Below are 16,084 nucleotides of genomic sequence, written 5' to 3'. Positions count from 1 at the left end.
GAAAAGGGCAAGGCGAAGAAGGGAGGAGAGTCTTCGGGAGGAGGTTCGGCATTCTTCGACGCCCTTGAGAAGGTGGCAGAAAGCATGAAGGAGCATGCTCTCACAACGGGGGAAATCGCCGAGGTCAAAAAAATGCAAGCCGAGATGAAACGGGAGGAGATGGATATGAAGCACTTGAGCACGGACACGACGGGTATGACGGAGGTACAATTGGCCTTGCACAACCACCTAGTCCAAGAAGCGCTCAAGCGTCGAGGGCTTATTTAAATTAGGAAATTATTGTAATTTTTTATTTTATTATCGTATTTTAATTATGTTTTTAATTTTATTTTAATTATTGTAATGTTTAATTTTATTTTTAATGATATTGGGAATTTAAAAATAAAAGTGTAGAAATATGAATTTTGTGAAAATGGAGATCTAAGACACCCTCTAAGCACCAATGCATTGGAGAGGGGTGTGTCTTAGGTGGGGACCACCATCTAAGACACCCCCTAAGACACCATGCATTGGAGATGCTCTTAGATACTCATTTCCACAAAATACATATTTCTACACTTTTATTTTTAAATTCCCAATTTCATTAAAATTAAAATTAAACATTACAATAATTAAAATAAAAATAAAGACATAATTTAAATAAAAAAATTACAATAATTAAAATTAACAATAAATATTACTAATTTAAATACAATACAATAAATAAATAACAATAATTAAAAATTGGGCTAAAAATTAAAAGGAATTAAAAAAGTCAAATCAATTACCTACCCACCCACCCCCCACCCCGCCCCACCCCACCCCACCCCACCCCACCCTTCTCTTTCTTCTTCTTCCCCCATCTCTCCTCTCTCTGTAAATTATATCTAGTGGTTCTTTTTTGAACCTCTTCATATATATATATATATATATATATATATATATATATATATATATATAGGGTTAGATTCAATAGAAACAGTCCCCTATATAGAGAAAGGAGACAAATTCTAGTGCGTGAGATCAATATTGATCAAGGGCTGAAATTTGAAGTTAATATAATTAATATAATAATTTCTGACAATAAAAATGGTAAGATTAGTAATAGGGAAAAGTATCAATAAGCTCCTAACATAGCGACCCTTATCACGTTTAGATCCCTATAGTCGAAGTTAAGTCAACTAAACCCTCAAAGTACCTAATTTTTAACAATAGGGCCCTCCGCCCTAACGGCGGTTTAACACCATTAAGATTTTTTTTTTTAATTTTGCCAGCAGCGCCGCAATCCTCTCTTTTTCCCCGGCGGCACCACCTGGAAAAACACTCGCAATCGTGCCGGCGCCGTCGCCATCCCTGGCCCACGCGGCCTCCCCTGCTTCGGCAGCCTCCTCACCCTCAGTCGCGGCCTCGCGCACCGCTCTCTCGCCTCCACCGCCTCCGTCGCCTCCGCCCTCAACGCCACCGGCCACGCACACCACTCCCTTGGCCCACCCCGTCTACTGCTCCGCAGCCGCAGCCGCACATCGTCACATCGCTCAGCCTCTCCCTGCTTGGAACCGAATCTGCAACCGCACTCGCAATGATGGATCTAGATCCCAATCCTCAGACGCGATGGGCGGCGAAGAAGCAGTTTTTCAGCGCAAAATTTCTGGGGTGCATGATGCAGGAGATTATAAGGAAGGGGGTGAGGAATTACATGGTGGGGATGGAGATGGAGAAGAAGGGGCCCTACATGCAGAGTGATGCGATGATGATTAATGGCGTAATTAAGCGGATGTGGATGAGCAAGGTTGATTGAATCCAAGATAAGGGAAATTGAGATGATGTTTTTCCATGTTTTTAGATTAATAATTTGGGGATAAATGTACATATGACGACGGAGAATGAAAATCAAACAAAGGAGTAGTGTTTCATGTTTTCCGACGTGTTTCTGTCGAGTTTCCGGCTACCTTGGGGAAAAAATAGATTTAACGGTGTTAAACAGCCGTTAGGATGGAGGGGGTAATTGCACGAAATTAATTAGTTTAAGGGTTTAGTTGACCCAATTTCGACTTTAGGGATCTAAATGTGATAAGGGCCACTATGTTAGGGGCTTATTTGATACTTTTCCCTTAATAATATCTCTAAAATTACTCACTTCTCATTTTCTCTCCCTCATCTCTCTCTCTCTCTCCCATCCCCTTCATTATATCCCCAATTTTGCCACCACCTTCCTCCTCTCCCTCGAATGTTCAAGGTTCGTCCATGGTATTGAACTCCATAAAATTAAAATACATACATAAGTTCAATACCAGAAAACTAAAAGTCCATTGGGCTATATCTACAAGTTCAATAAAATTAACTATACGTTCATTGGATAATGTATGTATAAGTTCAATAAAATTAACTATACGTTCATTGGACTATATCTACAAGTTCGGAGAAGGGGCGGCGACGATTCTCACCGTTTTCTGAGGGAGATGGGTCGTTGATGGTGAGAATCGGGAAGGCGGTGGAGGCTCCTGCCATTCCGATTAGAGAGCGAGGGATATGGAGGCGGAGCAGGGTAGCTGGGCGGCGGTGTCAGTGAACCTGGGCGGCGGTGACAGTGAACTTGAGGGCGGTCGAAGGCGGCAGTGGTGGTGGGGACGAATCGGGGCTTGAGCAGTAGATCGAGGCGGGAATTTTAGGGTGGCTTATGGTGGGGTCGCTGTTCAGAGTACCGAGTCAAGCTGGAGAACAGAGAGAGGACGGAGGGAGGCGGCGGCGGTTGCCATCACCGAGAAAGGAGGCAGCGCCACGTAGGGCAGTGCCAATGCCTAGATATGAGAGAAGTCGGGATGTAGGGCTAGGGCTCCGGTTGGCGACAGCAAGGGCGGCGGTCGAGCGTGACTAACGGCTCGAGAAAGTGAAGAGATCTAGTTGGAGCAAGAGGGAGGGCGTCGAGCGTGCGGCGGTGGGCTCGCCTGCCGCTGCTTTGCCGGAAATTTGAATGGGAGAAGGGGGCGGCAGGTTCAGTGTGTGTGTGTTCTATGTGTGAGAGACGAGAGAGAGAGGGAGATAGAAAGAGAGAGATGAGGGAGAGAAAATGGGAAGTGAGTAATTTTAGGGATATTATGAATCTTACCAATTTTATTGTCAGAAATGATTATATTAATTATATTAACTTCTAATCTCAGCCCTTGATCAAGATTGATCTAACGAACCAGATTGCGTCTCCTTTCTCCATCTAACTTTGTGTTTTCATAAAACTTTCCCCTATATATATATATATATATATATATATATATATATATATATATATATATATATATATATAGGGTAGAGATCCATAGAGAATCCCCTTAAGTTAGAGAATAAGGAATCAATAACAGCCGTCTATTAAGTGGAAATGGACGGTTATGATAAATTCTTAGATTATAGTTTTATTTAGTGAATAAACATTTAAAAATTGGTTTTAATTAGTGGAGGATAGATGTGTATTTTTACCACCACGTAAATTACCCCACAAATACCCAAATCCCGTCAATCTCGGCACTCAATTATTTTGAAGAAAGTTATGGAAGAATATACTTATGAATAACACGCCTCCATCACCCCCATTAATTTGTCGTCTCATTCTCTCTCTCTAATCTCTCAATTTCGCTTGTGGCTGGTAGAGTGGCGGAGCGTCCATTTCTCTTATCTGGTAGAGTGGCGAATCATGAATATCTGGTAGAGTGGAGCGTCTCCGATCTTGATTCAGTAGCCTGCAATTCGAGGTTGATCTCGCGATTCTGCTGCTGGATCCCCTCTCTTTCTCTTTCTCGTTGTTTTCGGCGCTGCGAGGCGCTACCGCCCTCCCTCTGCCGCCCTCTGTCGTCCGTCGCAGGCGAAGCCACTACCACCGGCCGTGCCACCTCTAGTAAAAAGATTTTCACCGCCGCTGCCTCTAGATATTTTCAGCCATTATTCACGCTAATTTTTCGTTGGTTCTGGTATTTGTCTTTCGATGTCTCATGGATTTCCCCTTTTTGTGTAATTCATTTGTTTGTATTTTTGGTGGCTCTTTTATGTAATTACTTCGAGATTTGGCTCACAAATTGTTTCATATGATGTGTTTTTATAGATTTCAATCTCGTTCATGCTCCTATAAACACCTAGAAGGGTTTGTGGGAATTAAGGTTTGTAGTTACAATTCTCTGAATTTTGCGAGGAAACTCAACAAAGACATTTATTGTTGGATTGCATACTATGGATTGCTGGTTTAATTTCGATGAGTGCTGGGAAAAATTGTTCATTTCTTGTTTTGCATTGAATATTCGTTATAAATTCAGTATATTGTGTAGTTTATTCTTAAATTTTCTATGTATATTCATTAACTTTTGTAGTTTATTCAAATAAATTTGATCTTTATTATGTGTGGTCATGTCATATTTGTTTATTATTCACAATTTATGAGTATCATATAAATTATTCAACAAACTTTATTCCTTATTCACATAAATATGATTTTTGTTCGATAAATCTTGAACAAAATTCAGATATGATTATTCATGAAAAATGGTACTTTATTCAACAAAATAGTTTCCTTATTCACAATTTATGAGTATCATATAAATTATTCAGCAAACTTTATTCCTTATTCACATAAATATGATTTTTATTCGATAAATCTTGAACAAAATTCAGATACGGTTATTCATGAAAAATGCTACTTTATTCAACAAAATAGTTTCCTTATTCACAATTTATGAGTATCATATAAATTATTCAGCAAACTCTTATCCTTATTCAAATAAATATGATTTTTATTCGAAAATGATATATTCATGAATAATGTTACTTTATTCAACTAATATTTTTCTTATTCATAATTTATGAGTATTGAGTAACAGTTACGTTATTCATCAAATTAGTATCCATATTCACAAAAATATAATTCTTATTTTGGTACGTTTTAAACAATATTCAAATACAATCTTAGACTACATAAAAATTCCGAACATCTAAATAAAATCTTTGTTACTAATATAAAGTAAAATAATTAATATGAAACCTTTTGAATAAATATACAAAAATAGCGAAGTAAATCGTTTTTGTAATGAATGTCATTTGAAATAAATTATATTAGAATGAATAATATAATTGATATCTGATTGAGAATTGTAAAATTATTTTATGAAAAATATTTCGAACAAAGTGTACAAAAGTTACGATTATCTAAATTAAATTTTCGAACTTTACTTGTTGAAATGTTAAAATATTTCATAAAAAACATTTCGAACAAGTTTAAAAAAATTACGAACATGTAGAATAAAAAGTTTTAATTTTAATTAATTATTGAAAAAAATTATTATGTGATAAAATAAATCATAACATTAAACTACAAACAATTAAAAACAATGGTCTTACATACGCTCGAATTTATGATTAAAAAAAATAAAAAATTTGAACTAATAAAAAATTAAATAAGAAAATCATGAAAATGTATGTAACTACCACCAAAAATACTACAAATTTTGTCAACCTCATTAATATTAATTTGATAACTACCGTAAATAATAATATCTCCATGACTGAAACAAAATAATAAAAAAGATTCGGTCAAAAAATCATTAAGTCAAAGCGGTTACATTAAAAATCAAAATTACTTGATTAACCTTAAGATAAAAATCGCATCTAATCTTCAGCCTAATTATGGGCCGTTTGATTACTATAATCTAAAGGCTTATATTTATTCTTTATTCTTCCTACATTTAGCTTTCTTTTTTGATCCCTATATATATATATATATATATATATATATATATATATATATATATATAACACTATATATTTTTGGTTTCATATTTTTGTTTTGTCAAAAATAAATTTGATTTTGATTTCATCAAAATCAGTCGTTCAATTGTGTTCAATTGCCGAAAATCAATCAGAACATATCAACAATTATGGAGTATTTCAAGGAGTGAAGAGTTCATTCAAATACTTGGAAGAGAAGAGAAGAATCGGATGATAAACAAGCCGCAAAGAGAAAAGACTTGGTCTTCCACGTTTTTAGGGATTGTTGGTTTACATGTCTAACCAATCCCTAAACTTGGGGAGCAAGTGCTCAACCCTAGCACACGCTCAAAACCTTAAAGTATCAGCCATGTTTTCTTGCCCATAAAGCTTATACTCTCATCTATAAATAGGGGCAGAGCTCATTGCATTCGGTACTAGTTCATTCAAGCAAAAATACAAGTGTTGAGTTGCTGGATCACGAAGCTGTATTGTTTCAACATTCAAACCAACATCTAGTCAATCACACCTTGAGTGGGAGACTCATATGTCTAATCATACCTTGAGTAGGAGACTCGTATGTTTAGAACTAGTTGATAGGTTTCTTATGCAATTAGCTCCATTCAAAGTCTAGTTGTTGCTAGCATTGTTGATAGGATTAGAAGGGATCTTTTTTCTTTTCAACTCCACTCAATAAGAGGGATTCTATTGAGTGGTTTATGTATCTTCATTGTAAAATGGATTTTTCCAGTGAACATACAGCTGCAATTAATTAATACTGTAGTATAAAATCATCTATTGTGCGTACTTTTATTTTATACGGTAATGTTGGGTTGATTGTTCAATCATTCTATTGAACATTTCTGAGTTTGCGAGAGCAACAGATCTTTCACTATTTATAGTCCTCATTTTATTCATTAATTGTTTTTAATTAAAATAATAATAGTCTCTAAGGATACATTCAAGCGGTGCAGACTTCAGTATGTAACAGCTAAGTATAGCGTTCAAACTCCATTGTTTCCACTCCTCCAAATAGAATAAAATAAAATAATAATAAGAGTATTAATAAATAGACTATGTTACCCCTACAACTCCAATTAAATTCCTAACATATTAATCTTATAATGTAAGTAAATCTAAAAGAATAAACAATTATAATTCTTTATTGGGGTAAATATCACTTTTTGACACATCGTTTGAGCGTTTTTTCAAAAATGTTCTACCCTACGGCTAATTACAAGACAATACCCATCATTGCAACTTTTTATTGTTTGTGGTCCTCAAAAAATGAAAAAAAAATCGGCGACTGAAAGTTGATGTGTTTCAACAAATATCCAACTTGTCAATACGTGTAGCATATATTAGATGAGGTGGTCATTTTATTAGAAAAAAAAAATTCACCTAATATTTGTGCGACAATATCATTTCTTACTTAAATACTTAGAAGACAAAAAACTCAATTCACAAATTCAAACTTTCTAGCTTTTTCTAATCAAAATCTCAAATATTTTCCAGTTTCCTTTCCTAACAACGTTGTTCCTTCGACATAGCCAAGGAAACCAAGAAGACATTGGCTCCCAAGGCGGTGGCAAACGCAACTGAAGGGGTAGTGGTGATCGACGTATTGGTGGTGAAGAAGCCCACTGTCGTGGAGAAATGAGGTGCCCCCAAAACCAGAGCTCCAGCCCAAGCCAGAGAAGGCGGCGGTGCTGGCAGAGAAGGAGAAAGATGAAGCAACGGTCGTGACAGCATAGAAGAAGAAAGAAGCATAAGCAAAACTAGGGGGAAAAAAAAGATCTTTAAACCGAAGAATAGCTAAAAACTAAATCATGTGATGCCAACTTGCTGAAATTTCGTTGCTACTGCCGCCAGCAACAGAGGAATCAATGGTGGAGAAGGTGGAAAAAGCAACCCCACCACCATGCGAAGAGAAATCCGAAGTCGCGGTGGAGATCAAAGAGACCATAATCCACGAAGTGACTGCCCTCGCCCCCAACCCCTACAATTGGTCGTGGGCGCCAAAGGAGGTCTCCATTTGGGGCGTCCTCTGATTTTTGGGCCGACAACCAAATATGTTTTTTCTATGCTTTTTTTTTTTTTTTTGTATCGATTAAATTTGAAAAAAAAAATTGATTGGATGTGATGATGAATTTAGATTTAGTTTTGGTATCAAGAAGGTAAACCTATGTTGATTTTTTATTTATATATTTCCAATAGAATGACCACATCATTTAAAACATGCCACACGTATTAACAAGTTAAATACTCGTTGGACACATCAACTTTCAGTCCTCAGATTTTTTTGTGGGTCACAAACAAGAAAAAGTTGCAACAATGAGTAATTGTCTTGTAATTAGCCTTAGGATAGTACATTTTCAAAAAAAAAAATGCTTAAACAATACTCCAAAAAGTGATATTTACCCCTCCTTGTCGTAATTTGAAGATAAAACACATTTATGAATCATAAATTCTAAATGTTATGCAGATTAACCCTGTAATTCTTCTCTTAAAATATTTATTTTGTGTTCTTTTTTTTTTCTTTGAAATCCTTGGAGGGAAGTATATCTTCTTGATCTTCTTTGGACTTGGATTTGAATTTGATGATGTTAAAACTTTTTGGAGGGAAGTATGTCTTCTTGATCTCCTTCGAACTCAAATTTGAATTTGATGATATTAATATAGAGGGTTTTCACCTTACTTCCAATTTAAACGGCATTTAGAAATGTGATTTGATGATGATTTAGACAAAGAACGTGATGATCTTCACAAGAACTTTGCATAGAATTCCTCTAACTCCTTAAGCTCTTCAATCTTTTCATAACTCCACAGTCTCCACTTGTGATTTATTCACACCCTAACACCTATGTTTATAGATGTAAGAAAGTAGGCTGGTGGGCTTTGGACAATCATATCATGGGTATAGGTGACAACTAGTGCTTTGGTGGCCCAATTTGAGTGGCTCTTCTTCTCCATGTTGTCATTGGCACATGTCATCCTTCTATTGGCCACAAGTCCCATATACTCCTTCCATCCCATCAAATATAGCTCCATACTTTTGGGTATGATTATTAAGAAGACTAGTGATTGAAAAGATAAAAGTGAGATATTGTGGTGGAGCCCACAATTTTTTGTTAGAGAAAGTGATTTCTTTCTTTGGAATGAGTATTAATGAATAAAGAAATTTGTCCATCCTTTAAACATCATCCTAATAAGAGGCGACACGGATTTTAACTAAAGTTAATTGTGTATTTAATGAATAAAGAAATGGTTCCACAAATTAGAAAAATTGATGATATAAAAAGTGATGGCAATGACTAATGGACCAATTAAAATGAAAAATGGTGGACCCATTTGTGGCAATTGATGTAAAGATGTGAGAATTGTAAGGGTAATAGTTAGTGAAATTAATCAAATTATTTTCAAAAATGAACTATGATGATGTTTTAGAGACAAACGAAAATTGAAACAAAGGAAGAAGATGTTTCAAAATCGGAGGGAGTATTAATTATTTATCTATTTAATTTTCAAATAAGTTTGATTAATAAAACAAAAATATAATTGAATGTTTAATTTATAAAATTTACAAGTGTTTCTATATGATTAGCTAGCAAATTTAATTGTCTACGCTAAAAAGCACATGAAAGAACGAAATCAAGACTATACCACAATGAACTCGAACCCAAAGCCTTTAACCTTATGTTTAATTGTATTACTAGGCCAACATACACTTCAATTTCACATTTTATTGTGTTATCATGCCATATATATATATATATATATATATATAATAATATTGCTAGTTCGTATATATAAAAATAAAATTCGAACAGTTGCGCCAACATATTCGAATTGGCTAAAAGTTATTCGCTATAATCCTTCTTTTCTTTTCTCTTTTTTTTTTTCTTTTTTTTTAATACTTCTTCAAGGTTCAAAATTTGGCCCACGTTTAGTTGAATGTTTTTGGAAGTTGAAAAAAGATTCAATTAATTGAATACATTACTTATTGTTTGATTTGAGTAATGAGTTAACCAATACCCTTACTTGAGGATAACTCAATCACCCAATTTGTTACCCCTCAAAATAGAGGAGAAACAAAAAAAAGGAAATCTCTTACAAATGATTTATTTTCATTGTTAAACCAAATACTCAATAAAAGTAATGACTATTGTTAACATTTCACTCGTTTATTTGATTTCATTCCTTTTCAATTCCTCTACTTGAACCAAACGAGCGCTTAGACTAGGACTTATCTTGAGACACTTTCTTTTTTTGACGTTCCATTTATCTTGAGACATTTTTTTATTTGAGAAAAGTTTTACCCTTTTTTAGTCACATTTTCAACTACACACAAAACATTACTTTTTTAATTTCCATGCCAAAAAAAAGGGTCTCAAGATAGCCATGATGGAGAGGGTAACAATTATCAGCTTTTTCTCACAGATTTACAAGTTTATGACTATATAATCACTTCCCCACACATTTTCTTGTTCTTTTTCTTTGAGATAACTATATTACAAAAGAAAAAAAAAAAAAAAAAAGAACAATCCTTCTTTTTTTTTTTTTAGCAGAACAATCCTTGTTCTTTTATTTGTAAGGTAGTTCATTTTTTTTATATATAAATATATATATATATACACACTCACACATTAATTTTCTAGGTGAATCGGAGAAGAAACTTCTTACCAACAAGTTATGTTTCGCCATCTCTATTTTTGAAGTAGTTCATTAACTCTCACCTGATTCACTGAAGGGAAATTCTATACCTAGCTCTTAGTTTTCTAGTTACAGCCCCCTAAATAAAATAAAATAAAATTTGAAATATCATGTTCAAGTTTTGGGATCTCAGTATCCTTCAAAATCCTCAAAAAGATGCAAGCATTATATAGCCCCCATTTCCCTTGAAGCATTGTTTCGGTGTATTTATTCAGTAGAGGCTACTTCTAACTGTAGTCTAAACATGTGTCATGTGCGTTTTTATTTTCAAGAAACGCAACAAACTATAACCAACAAAGACGCAAAGATAAAGCAAATAGTTAATAAGTTGGGTAACTCATTATTGGTACATTAACATTGTCTGATAGAAGTGTGGATTTGAAATGCAACTTCAAGCCTGCAGCTGAGCAACAGAAATCAGAAACAAGGGGCAAAACGCATTTTTAGTACCTTGGTTAAGAGGATTGGCACAATAAATTCTACAACTTCACAACATCATACAACTTTGATCTCTCTCTTTTTTAATTCATGAAAACCCCCACTGGTTAAACTCATGTTCTTGTGCAATAGACTACAACTATACATAATGGGTAAACCACACTTCGAAAATCATGACAGACTCATACCTATAGAGGTGTTAGTGGAATTCGAACTTGAAACCTTTTTTGGCCTCAAGAACACCCACTTCACCACTAAGCCGTCCCAAGGGGATCTTTTCCCGTCCTAATATGAGCATTTCTCAGTATGAAAATACAAACTATGAAGTTCGCAGCGAAACTCTTACAATTCCAAAAGATATCATTGAAATCTTCCACAAACAGTGTCCGGTATTGATACACAAATACATCGAATTTTTTTAGTTTTCTCATTGATGAACAATATCGTTGGAATCTCATCATTTTCACTATAGAATCCCAAATTTTGTATCCTTTTGCAGAAATTAGCAAAACTAAAGCAAAAAGGACTAGGATTGTGTGATCTAGAAATTAGTGAAACTACGGCAAAATTTTGTATTCTTTTGTGTTCTCCACTAATCCACCAATCTCTGTTTATGGGATTAAACATGCTATCTATAGTTACTCAACTAAAAGTATGAAATTACCTGAAACAACAACAACATCCTAGCTTCCAGCTACATCAGTGAGCAGCAGCGCAACTGAGAACAGATCAACTTTTGAATACATAAACCATGTCTGGTTCATAATCCAGATGAACATGACATCAAAAACGACTTACCTAAATATGGAGAATTCAGAATGAGATCAAAACCTCTGAATGAAATCGTAGATATGCTGACTGATCTCCTCCGGTTTCTCTTGGTTGAGAAAGTGAGCCACTCCTTCCATGATAACTAATTCTTGCAAATAAGGCACCTGTTTCTGGAAGCCGCCATTGTGTATATATTCCTTCACACCTGGGGTGTTATAAGTTAGGTCAAGATCCCCAATAATGAACTTCACCGGCACTTTTATTTGCACGCCTGTCCATGGAGCTGTGACCTCCCAGTTCCTACATAAACAAGACTGTTAAAATTGCCTGTGTGGATTTGACTTAAAACCTCATTGTTGCAGCAATACTCAACTATGTCCCTCACCATTTTTATGGTCACATGCATCCAATAATAGATATATGAACACAAAAACTACACATCTAAAGAACGAGACATCAGGAGATGACATGATGCACTTGCTCATCAAGAGTATTGAAGACAACACTACTAACTATGAATACGATGTGTTAAGCCTAGAGGTAAAGCATTTCTATACGTGATAAATCGAATGCTGTGCAGATCAAGCAAAAGCAAAGAAAATGCTGCCACAAGGCAAGAGCAAACAGGCCTTACAAGTCCATGGCTCGATAGTAGTTCAATCCACCTGTGAATCCTCTCTGGTTGTATTTGATGGCATAGTACGAAACATCCTCTTCTGACAACCAAGACGGCATTGTGATTGGTTTATCAGGCGAGCCCCCAAAGCCAACTGCTTTAGGAACCCGAAGAGGAGCAGGATTTCTTGATGTTAAAAATTTCTTGATCAATCTTGCAGTGTCAACACGAGAAAACTCTTCCTCAGCCTCTCCAGGTTCCTATATAAACGGATCTATAGTCTAATCAACCACAAGAGAGATTAATTTTCTTTTTAAAATTGAATATGGAATCAAAAAATATATTTGAGACATCCATTGCTGACTGATCTCAGAAAAATTGATCAGACGGGGCGAATTCAAGTGATGTAACATAACAGTACTTAACACGTAGAGGCGCATTAGAGATCCTATAAAACTCTTTTTTCAGGGATATATTAATATGATCCTTTTCAAATACTCTTCTTCAACAAGAACAATTCCAATCACAGCATTGAAGTCCTACATACTCAAATGAATAATCACACCTCCATAATCTGACGTTCGGAGTTGAGATCAAAGCTACGAACATAAATAAATTCTTAGTGACACACACATATTTCGTTCAGTCATCATTCATCAACTAGAACTATTTAAATCAGAAGAACTTCGATCACACTGTAGAAGCTCTACACAGACAAATAAAGCAATCGTTTTAATGTGATTTAAACGACACGAAGTCTCTTACGATATCACATAGGTTATTGATTCATATTATCAATAGATTCAATTCCATCATCAACCAGAAACAAATTCAACACTTCGAAGCTGCAACAAATGCGAAAACGAGCACAATTTCATCTTCCTCATCGAAACGAAATACCTGAAATCTGCAAATGTAATAATCGTCGCCGAGAAAAGTCCGCATAGTTTCCAGGGGCTTCCTCCTGGGATTCCTCGGCTGAAAGACGACGCTAGTATTAACCAGAGCCCTAATCCGATCGGGGCGTAGCAAGCAAAAATTCCAGGCCATAACCGCTCCCCAATCGTGGCCGACCAGAAAAACACGGTCCAGCCCCAAAGCATCCAACACGCCGACCAAATCGCCGATTATGTGGAAGACGGTATAGCTGGAAGCGGAGGGCGGCGCGTCGGAATCGCCGAAGCCGCGGAGGTCGGGAGCGATAGCACGGTAGCCCTTGGAAGAGAGGAATAGCATCTGGTGGCGCCACGAGTACCAGAGCTCCGGGAAGCCGTGGAGGAGCAGGACGGCGGGGCCGTCGCCGATCTCCGCCACGTGGATGTTTATGCCGTTTGCTTGGATATTTCTATGCCGGATTTTCTCCATGTTTGATGATGATGTTCGTGCGAGTACTACTCAAATTTTCAACTAGTTTTCTTGGTTGCTGTGAGAGTGAATTTTGACTTAGTAATTTTAAATTTTGAGGAGTGATAATAAAAATAGAGGTGGTTTTGGGTATATCTGAGTGTACCGTACATCCCCGATTGACTCGTATCTAAATTCTGACCCGTATGTTGATCCAAACTCGCATCCTGACTCAAATCGTGCAAATGACGTTATTCGGTTACACAAATGACATTGCTTGTAATTGACACTATTTTATTATACAAATGACATTGCGTATAAATGATACTAAGACATTGTAAATGACACTGTGTATAATTGACACTATTCAAAAATATAAATGACACTTTATGTAATTGACACTATAAGATTGTAAATGATACTATAATATTTTAAATAACACTATAAAATTGAAAATGACACTATAACATTTTAAAATGTTACAGAGTCATTATATAATTGAATAGTATCAATTATAAGTAGTGTCATTTGTATAACTGAATAGTATCATTTACACAATTTGGGTCAGGATACGGGTTTAGATTAGGATACTGGTCAGGATCTGAGTACGGGTCAACTCGGGTGTACGGTACACCCGAGTGTACAGGAGATTTTGTGATAAAAATAAGAGGGAAATCATATTATAGTCATCTTTCATAAAAACATAAGTTTTATGGCCCTAGTTTATAATAGATAAGTTATATAGCCATTTTAAGTTTAAAAGACTATAACACCCTTCGACTTTTTTGTATTCGATGGCACCATCGAGTACTCGAAGTACTCGATGGTGTACACGGTGGTGTCATCGTGTACACCATCGAGTACTTCGATTACTCGATGGTGTTATAGAAAATCTTCAGTTTTTTCATTACTCGATGGCACCATCGTGTACACCATCGAGTACTTTGAGTACTCGACAGTGCCATCGAGTACGAAAAAGTCAAAGGGTGTTATAGTCTTTTAAATCTAAAATGGCTATATAACTTATCTATTATAAACTAGGGCTATAAAACTTATGTTTTTATTAAAGATGTCTATATGTGATAATTCCCACTATAGATAAGGCTCAACTGTCTATAAATTAATACTCCACTCGTCCCCGATATCGTTTCCACATTGTGGACGGAGCGGGTTTTAATAAAAGTGATGAATAGTAGTGAATATGTAGTGAGTGGAGTTTAGGTCCCACTGTTGTCGTGAGTGGAAGTTTGTGAATTTTATTTCTATAAATGAAAGTAAAAACGATATCGCGAACGGACTGAAATGACAAATGTGAAAATTATATCGTGGACGGAGGGAGTATTTTTTTGTGAAATTCTGATTTTATCTATAATATTTACATTATGGTATGATAATTATTAAATTATTGATTTAATTTAATTTTATTGTTATTATGATTTGGACCAAATTTATATATTATACTCCCTCCGTTCACAAAACAAGTATCTACTTGGTGGTCGGTGCGGAAACTAAGAAAGTTGAAAAACATGTTGTGAAAGACTAAAATGGTAGTGTTAATGATTTCTGCTTACTTTTACTAATTTTTCATTAGCATAAAGACATTTGACATTAGTTTTATTCATTTACTTATTTTGACTTCACTTTAACTTATTTTTTATTTAATTTTAGTATTCCTCTATTTTTTTTATTTCTTTTTTTTCTTTATTCCTTTATTTTCTTTATTCCTTTTTTTTAAATCTAAATATTTTATGAATTGTGTAGACATTTAATAGCAAAGTGGCGGATTATATTTAGCATTTTTTCACAAAAATTCGAAAATTATTTTCTTGACTTCAATGTAGACATTTTCTTTCTTTGTTTATAAATAAACTGAAAATTCGAAATTCAGAAAATAAATAAACTGAAAGTTTTTCAAAAAATAAACTGAAAATTGGAAAATAAATGAATAAATAAACTGAAAACTGAAAATAAATAAACTTAAAACTGAAAATTCGAAAATAAATAAACTGAAAAATAAACTGAAAATTCATGGACGGAAATAAATAAACTGATAAACTAGAAAATAAATAAACTGAAAATTTGAAAATAAACTAAAAACTGAAAAATAAATAAACTGAAAACTGGAAAATAAATTTTTCATAAAATAAATAAACTGAAAACTGTAAATTCGAAATTCAGAAAATAAATAAACTGAAAATAATTAAATAAATAAATAAACTGGAATAAAATTTTCAGAAAATAAACTGAAAATTCGAAAATAAATAAATATATAAACTGAAAACTGAAAAATTCGAAAATAAATAAACTGAAAATTCGTGGACGGAAATAAATAAACTGAAAATTCAAAAATAAATAAATAAATAAATTGAAAACTGAAAAATAAATAAACTGATTGACGATTACTTATCTATTAAGCAAAAAAAAAAAAATGATTAATTGGAGTATCATATTGATTCTTTAAAATTTAAAATAAAAGTAAATTGA

General features: G+C 34.6%; 1 protein-coding gene across 2 annotated transcripts; it reads right to left on the bottom strand.

Annotated features, from left to right (window-relative positions):
- Positions 1 to 10,610: 10,610 nt before the first annotated feature.
- On the bottom strand, positions 10,611 to 13,730 carry LOC131007281 (uncharacterized). Of its 2 annotated transcripts, XR_009096012.1 has the most exons (5): positions 13,157 to 13,730; positions 12,275 to 12,516; positions 11,668 to 11,940; positions 11,534 to 11,587; positions 10,611 to 10,834 (listed from the first exon to the last, which is right to left on the bottom strand). XR_009096012.1 is itself a non-coding variant. In XM_057934427.1 (3 exons), the coding sequence occupies exons 1-3, from the start codon at positions 13,619 to 13,621 to the stop codon at positions 11,694 to 11,696; spliced, it is 954 nt and encodes a 317-aa protein (XP_057790410.1). In that variant the 5' UTR covers positions 13,622 to 13,699; the 3' UTR covers positions 10,611 to 11,693. The 2 variants fall into 2 exon arrangements, 1 of the variants encoding a protein (XP_057790410.1); XM_057934427.1 differs by having other exon boundaries at positions 10,611 to 11,940; positions 13,157 to 13,699.
- Positions 13,731 to 16,084: the final 2,354 nt, after the last annotated feature.

The sequence above is a fragment of the Salvia miltiorrhiza genome, chromosome 1 (genome assembly GCF_028751815.1).
Source record: "Salvia miltiorrhiza cultivar Shanhuang (shh) chromosome 1, IMPLAD_Smil_shh, whole genome shotgun sequence".
NCBI classification, from domain to species: domain Eukaryota; kingdom Viridiplantae; phylum Streptophyta; class Magnoliopsida; order Lamiales; family Lamiaceae; genus Salvia; species Salvia miltiorrhiza.
Note: the sequence above shows the minus strand (reverse complement) of the source record. Positions and strands in the feature narration are given on the sequence as shown.